The sequence below is a fragment of the Nannospalax galili genome, unplaced genomic scaffold, assembly GCF_000622305.1.
Source record: "Nannospalax galili isolate Female #2095 unplaced genomic scaffold, S.galili_v1.0 scaffold2751, whole genome shotgun sequence".
Classification (NCBI taxonomy): domain Eukaryota; kingdom Metazoa; phylum Chordata; class Mammalia; order Rodentia; family Spalacidae; genus Nannospalax; species Nannospalax galili.
In genome coordinates this window covers 79214-86740 of record NW_008328602.1, presented here as the reverse complement: position 1 = coordinate 86740, position 7527 = coordinate 79214, and the positions used below count along the sequence as shown (strand labels likewise).

Sequence of the window (7527 nt, the reverse complement as noted above, 5' to 3'; positions counted from 1 at the left end):
AGATGGTGGAGGTACAATGGAAGTTTACATGAATGGGGAAGATGTGGGGTAAATAACAGAAACAGTGTCATGGCTTCAGGGCTTAACTAAGTTCTTCTGTTCTATGCCACCACAAGGTAAATAAAATAATCCAAGTTGCATTTTATATATTAAAGTTGTTAGAAAATATCAATTTGGATACAAATACCTTAGGAAAGGATAAAATTTTACATGTGGATATATTAATGACTGACCAGATCATTATCCAATGTATATGTGTAACAAAATATCATGGTAATGTCACAGATATGTAAAATATGGTGTCCTCAGACAATAGTGCTTTCAGTTTTATTAAAACTTATTTATTTATTTATTATTTTTCATGTGTGAAACTGTTATGCTTGCGTGTATGTATGTGCAGCCATATCAGCAGTGTCTGTGAAGGCCGGAAGACAGTGGGAACCCCTGGAACAGGTGTTCAGTAAAATTGTTAACACCATGTGGGTACTTCAAATGGAACCCACGTCCTCTGCAAGAGCAGCCGGTATTCTTGACCTCTGAAACATCTCTATAGTCCCAAGAATAGACTTTTAAAACTCACAGTGAATTAATCCTGAACTTCAGCCTTTAAAAGAAAAACTCTCACTTGAGCCCCCCCCCATTTTGTCCATGAAGCTAAGTAGACGCATCAGTGCTGTTTAAATGAGTGTTGCAGGCAGAACAGAGTGAGGTTGGTGGTAAGCTACCAGTGCTTCTGAAAGAGAGCTTACTTTACCCTCTGTTGCAATGGATAAAAACCATGTTACTCTGCCTTGTTTAATTAGGAGGTGAGAGAGTTACAGTCCCTGAATGTAGTAGAAATTTTTGATCTTGTTGGCAGGGCGGGCCACTTGAAGGCATAAAAGCAGAAACTTCTATGGAGTCTCCTTGTTGAGCTTTTTTCCTGTGCATCTACTGTAACAGCAGACAGTACAGGGGCCTGTTTTGTTTTCTGTCCCGTTTCTTCCTCTTTTTATGTTGACAGGTGAAGAGAATTTTCAGTAAACTGAAAAAAAGTTTCTTGAAAGAGAGAGACTGTTTATGTATTGCCTAGAAAGGAAACTCACAGAAGGAGAGAGATGGCTTCTGTTCAGGTAAATACATCCAAGGGTCTGGATCTCGTACACTTTCTTTCTCAGTGTTTGGGAATTTGAACTTGTAATCTTGTCTCATTCAGAAACTAGCTTTATAGACCAGGCTAGCCTGGATCTCACAGAGATCCTCGTGCCTCTACCTCATGAGTCCTTGGAGTAAAGGCCTGCACCACCATACCCGGGCCACATTTCATATGTATCACCTATGTAGCATATCCACCTCTCCATTTTGTCCTCCAGTGCTTATGCTTTCCAGCCTAATCCAATGAATTCATGACCAACCTTCTCAAAAATGTTTCTGATATGATAGGTGAAAATTAAAACATGTCAGTCTTCAGTTTCTAAGGAGGATGGACTTGGGTCCTCATATGCCACTGTATTGTTGTTTGAACTGTACATAAAACTGACATTTTTGTTTTATTTTATTCAGATATTGTATTATTTTGCTCAACATTTAATCCCACCAATATCACAGGGCTGATGGAATGTGCTGCTGGTTTGATGACACCTGTATTCTTTTGTCTCAGGGTAGTTGATTCCCTTGGTTGAACTACTCATCACCAAATATCAGACATTGACATCATTGTTTTTAATTTGTTAGGAATAAGTTTTCCTCTGGTAGTTTACAGGATGAAGCACATGAAATATGACATTTAGTGCAGACTCTCTCCTTTCATCACTTGTGCTTTTCTTCCTTTCTTTAGAGAAAGAAATCTTTCTCATTTCTTTGCTAAATGCTGAGTTCTCAAAGTGGAGATTCTGAGGCAGGCTCTCTTTCTCTCTGTTGGCTGAATCACAGCACTGCCTCCTTTACTGGTTGTTTCATCCTCAGAAAAGAGCTCCCTTTATCAAATGTTACACACATGTAGTTGTCTGATTTTGGAAGCATTTGTGTACACAGTGTCAACGTTGTTCAGCAGGTGTTGGATCTTGTCTTCATGATTTTGTTACTCTTCGGTGAGGAGCCCTTTCTCAGATCCTCTTATTGTGATGTACATAAGTCAGCCCGTGTGCTCCTTCTAGGTAAATTTTAAGTACATAAATGATGATAGAAGAAATCACTATAAAATATGGTGAGAATAATGATGGCCTGTTGTTTCTATAATTTCTATAGTACATGCAGAGTGTAGGATTTTCTTTACAAGGATTGTGTCTTCTTGCTGTGGAGGAGAGGACACAGAGCTCTTTATTTCCTGCAATCTTCTACTCAGTGCTGTTGGAGAACATGTCTTTTGTACCTGGGGCATTGGCCTCACTGCAAAGTCTGTAAGGAAAGGGTTAAGTCAGGTCCAGCCAAAGATCATGTTAAGGTGAAAATCTGTGTTTCAGCTAGGACTAAAGTGCATGGTTATAAACATTCGAATTTATGAAGCAGACTTATAATCAGTGTAACTTTACATCAGATAAATATATACTACTGGTCTTGTATGCTACTAATATAGGAGTGAAATGCAGTTCCTATGGTGATGGCTTAATATATGTGCTATGCTCATTAACATCATAATCTCCATAAAAATTTGTAGGGTCTTTTTTGCACAGAGTTTGTGAGTAGATTATAGATAGTTACTCCAGTATGAAATATCCTTTTTATTAATTCAGATTTCTCATTTAATTCAGGAATTGACATTCAAGGATGTGTCCATAGACTTCTCCCAGGAAGAATGGGAATGCCTAGATTCTGCTCAGAGGGCTTTGTACAGTGAAGTGATGTTGGAGAACTACCACAATCTGGTGTCTATAGGTGAGGAGATTTTTATTGGAGAATTTTTTACTCTCCTGGATCATTTGACAAATTATAACCTACTTTGTGCATATGTTAGTTTTGCTAATTAAGTCTTGGATTCTTTAAAAATTAGGTCATGGGACTATCTGGGCATCGTGAAGAACACGTTTATGTTTAATCATTTCTTTCCGTTTCCACTTGTTAGAGGAGTTATCCATTTTCATTATTTTTGTTGTTAATTTCAGCTACATACTGAACATGATACTTTAACCCCATAGCCAGAATCTTCTTTTACATATATATTTTACTTTTATGTGTCTAAGTGTGCTGCCTGCATGTACATGAGTGCACCAGTATCAGGTTTCCCTGGAACTGGAGTCAAGGATGGATTGTAGCTGCTATGTGGGTGTTGGGAATTGAACGTGAATCCTCTGCAAGAGTAGTCAGTTTCCTTAACCACTGATCTCTCTCTCCAGTCCCTGTAGCCAGAATCTTAAAGTTCTATTGCCATAGCTGAATTGTGAATCAGTGATAGAACTCACAATACGAAAACTGAAAAAAGTCCTGTATATTCTAATGAGACTGTCAGAAAATAAAAATTGTGTAGTTATTCAGAGACTGTTGTTTTTCTGAGTATTATCAGTGGAGCATAGTGCTGTGTTACAAATCTGGTACTTTCTAAAGAGTCCAGCAAGCATCCTGTCCTCTTTCTCATATGCAGGACTTGCTGTGTGTAAGCCTGTTCTGGTCTCCTGCCTGGAGCAAAGCAAAGATCCCTGGAATGTGAAGAGAGGGGAGGCTGTAGCCAACCAGGTAAGTTTAAGTGGATAAATAAGGGGCGTAGTTGAGAGGACATAAGTAAAGAAGGATAAAGACCTGTGTGTAAAGATGGAGCCAAAGTTTAATATTAATCTGCTAAATAATTTTTTTCAATTGTAGATCAGATGAAAACAATCCACAATGGACTGTGTGGTAATATGAGAGAAAATAGATAAAATTCAGTTTCAAATTAGAAATAAGCTAAAAACATAGAGATTACCTTAGTTGCAAGCGTGGAGGTACATACCTTTAATCCCAGCACTTGAGAAGCAAAGGCAGGTTGATGCCTGTGAGCCAGCCTCATCTCACTAGTGAGTTCCAGGACAGCTGGGGCTACAGGGAGACTCTGTTTCAAAAAGTTTAAAAAATAAAAGAATACAAAATAAAAGAGGGAGTACCTTAGTTATCACTATACGTTCTCCTTGGAAAATAACCAGAGAATGGATTTAATACGCTCTGATTGAAGAACACTAATAACATGAAGGAGGGTGCATGTTCACTACAGAGCATGAGTCATGTACAGTGTGTTCTTCACATGTCATGATGTGCAGCACAAATTCATAGTGCATTTCACAAAATAAATGTTATCATAATCAAGTTGTGAACTATCTTTATCTAGGAACTCTTCACATTGATAAATGTGACATGAGAGTGGTGGAAAATTTTTGAACTAATCCAACATTTCCTCACGTATTTCCTATTCTGAGCTTGTGACTGTGGAAAAATATTTTATGTACTAATGTTTGAGAACTTCTAATCTTTCCTCTTAACTCTTTTTAAAATTTCTGGATACCTTTAGTGTCCACTTGACAGCCTGGGATTTGGAACCTCATTTTGAAATTTCATCCTTTGGACTTGGCTGTGGCCTAGTTTGTGGGGCATCATCTTGATTATTGAGTGATGTGGGAGGGTTCCAGTGTCCCACCCACTCGAGTGCTGCCACCACTGGGAAGGTGGGCCTATGTTGTATAAGAATACAGGTTGATCAGAGGCCAGGAGAGCAAGCCAGTAAGCAATGCTCCTCCATGGCCTGTGCCTCTTCCCTACCTCCAGTTTCCTGTCTGAGTTCCTACCTTGGGCTCCCTGATGAATTGTGTCCCAGAATAACTAAGAGAAAATAAAACTGTTTTCTTCCCAATTTTGTATTAGCCAAAGTATTTCGTTACTGAATTGAAGAAACAAAGTAAATCGAGATTGGTACCAGATAGTGGGGCATTGCTTTGACAATCCTGACCTTGGTGTTTTTAGGAGGATTATGGAAGCATTCAGAAATTTAATGCTGGAAAAGCCATCCAGTGCTTAGACTCTATTGCTGTAGAGCTTGGAACTGTCATATGCTGAAAGAGTTGTGCACAATGAAGGCCTTGCTTGTGAAGCTTCAAAAGGAAGCAGAGACTATAAGGGCCATTTGTGTGATATCTTGAATTGAGACCCTTTGGTTTCATTTTCTGGGACTGAAGAATCCGCTGTGATTAAGAGACTGAAGTTAAGCATTTTCTTTATGGGGACAATTGATGCTGGTTAGCTGGAGCTGAACAATCACCTGCAATTAAAAAGAGACCGGCATCACTTTGGCAAAATCTTCTGCAAAGTATTTTCTCAGGGTCAGCACAGGACCTGGGATCCAGAGGTGATATGAGACTCCAACTCAAGCTGGAAGCAGACTTGGTAATGTAAAAGTCTCCTGAATGGTTCTGGTGTTGAAAGCTTGAAGGGATCCCAGAGAGCAGCAGAGACTTGACACTGTAATGTTTGTACTGTCTTATATTGTGATATTAATGTCAACATCATATTTGAGGGACAAGAAATCAATAGGTTGTGGTTTAATAGTGATGTATTTGTGTATCAAGTTGACAAGGGATCAGTTATGCTGGATAGCTTCTGTGTCAACTTGATATATCTGGGTTAAGGGAGCCTCAATTGGGGGATTATCTCCTTTGGACTTGTCTGTGAATGTGTCTGGGCATCTTCTTGATTATTGAGTGAGGGGGGATCGTCCAGCCCATTCTGGGTGCTGACATCCCTGGGGAGGTGGGCCTGTATTGTATAACAATGCAAGTTGATCAAGGGCCAGGGGAGCAAGTAAGCAAGTATCAGTCCTCTAAAGACTATGCTCCTGCTCCTACCTCCAGTTTCCTGCTCTGAGTTCCTACCTTGGACTCCCTGATGAATTGTGACTTGGGAAATGTTCGATAAATAAACCATTACGCCTCAAGTTGGTATTGGTCAGAGTATTTTGTCACAGCTGTGGAGAAAAAAACTATGATACTCTATGAGGGTGATGCTTGCATATATGTAAGTGCTTCCGTGTCCTGCACTGCCCATGGAGGTCAGAAGAGGGTTTGGAATCCACTGGAAGTGAAACTGTGGTTAAGGACATTGTTACCCACCACCTGAGTGTTGGGAACCGAACCTGGGTGCTCTGTAACAGTAGCCAGTATCTGACCACTGAACCATGTCTGCAGGCCCCTCTTGTCTTTCTTTATGTGATGAATCAATCAGTCCTGTCACTCAGTGACCCAGGAATGAGAGTTCTAGAGATATTACTCAATATATTGTCTTCTTTCCTCATGTTCACCCTGCAAATGAAATAGTGTTTGCAGAAGGGGGGAAAATTTGTTCAAATGTATTCAACCATTTCAGGAACTCAAGTGGATTACTACAGTTAGAGGGTTTCTTTTAATTGAACAGTTCTTTTACCTTTTAACTTAAAAAAGCTATATTTTTTATAATTTTCTTAGAAAATTTTCTATATAGTTGATTACACTGATGTTAATGTTACCAACCAATGAGGTTTTTTTTTGTTTGTTTGCTTTTTGTTTTTTGGTCTTTTTGAGACAGGGTTTCCCTGTAGCCCCAGGTTTCCGGGAACTCATTATGTAGACCAGGCTGGCCTTGAACTCACAGAGAACCACCTGCCTCTGCCTCCAAGTGCTGGGATTAAAGGCATGCACCACCATGCCCAGCTACCAATGAGTTTTTGCAGGCTATTCAGTTATTCATTGTGAGTCATTGTTAAGATCAGAAATTGAAAGTTGTGTTGGTGCATGCCTTTATTCCCAGCCCTAGGGAAGCAGGGACAGACAGATCTACATGAAATCGAGGACAGCCTGGTCTACCTATGTAGATGGATGCAGTCCAGCTGGTGCTACAGAGAGAGACCATCTCAAAAAGTTCAGAAAAAAAAAAGGAATACACAGAACACTGTAAATGTCCCACATGACTCTTCCCATTCAATACTTGAACCATCTCTCTGTTTCTGCCATTCAGCCATTCAGCGTACTTTGGGAAAGTGGTTGTCTCCACATTATTTCCTATATTGTTCCTATAAAGAGTTTCAGAAAGATTATAGTTTTTTTGTTTTGTTTTATTTTTGTATTTTTTTTTCCTTTCTTTTTCAGACAGGGTCTCTCTGTAGCCCAAGCTGGCTTGCAACTAGCTATGTCGACCTGTAGGCCAGCCTGGCCTTGACCTCATAGAAATCTGCCTTCCTCTGCCTCCTGAGTGCTGTGATTAAAGGTCTGAGCCAACATGCTGAGCTTATTATAGGTATATTTTTAAGTTTACCACTGAAATAATTTTACACACCATATTTTATGTCATGTGCCACTTCTGAGTGTCTGCAGCAGACGATTCGATATATTTGGGGTTTTCTTTTAAAAACATTACAATTATTTCCCTTTATCCCCAAGGTTCCTTGTCCCCCTACCATTTAAATAACCCCATATTTATCCATATCTCCTTCAGTAACACCTGTTTCCTACTGTTCTCATTCTTAGGTTCTTTCTTTTCCTTTACCTTCCTGTTTCCTTTCCATTATCCTGGTTCCTGTAGTTATGTCTGCATATATAATTACTTATCAGAGTTTGATTC

At 39.5% G+C, this 7527-nt stretch overlaps 1 protein-coding gene across 1 annotated transcript in view; it reads left to right on the top strand.

Moving 5' to 3' along the window:
* Positions 1 to 2729: 2729 nt before the first annotated feature.
* The window catches only part of LOC103729540 (zinc finger protein 791-like), a gene marked incomplete at its 5' end in the record, with an annotated part of 11678 nt that continues 6880 nt past the window's right edge, over positions 2730 to 7527 (top strand). The window contains 2 exon segments of the mRNA XM_029560701.1: positions 2730 to 2845; positions 4708 to 4713. Of these exon segments, the coding sequence (XP_029416561.1) occupies positions 2730 to 2845; positions 4708 to 4713 (122 nt within the window).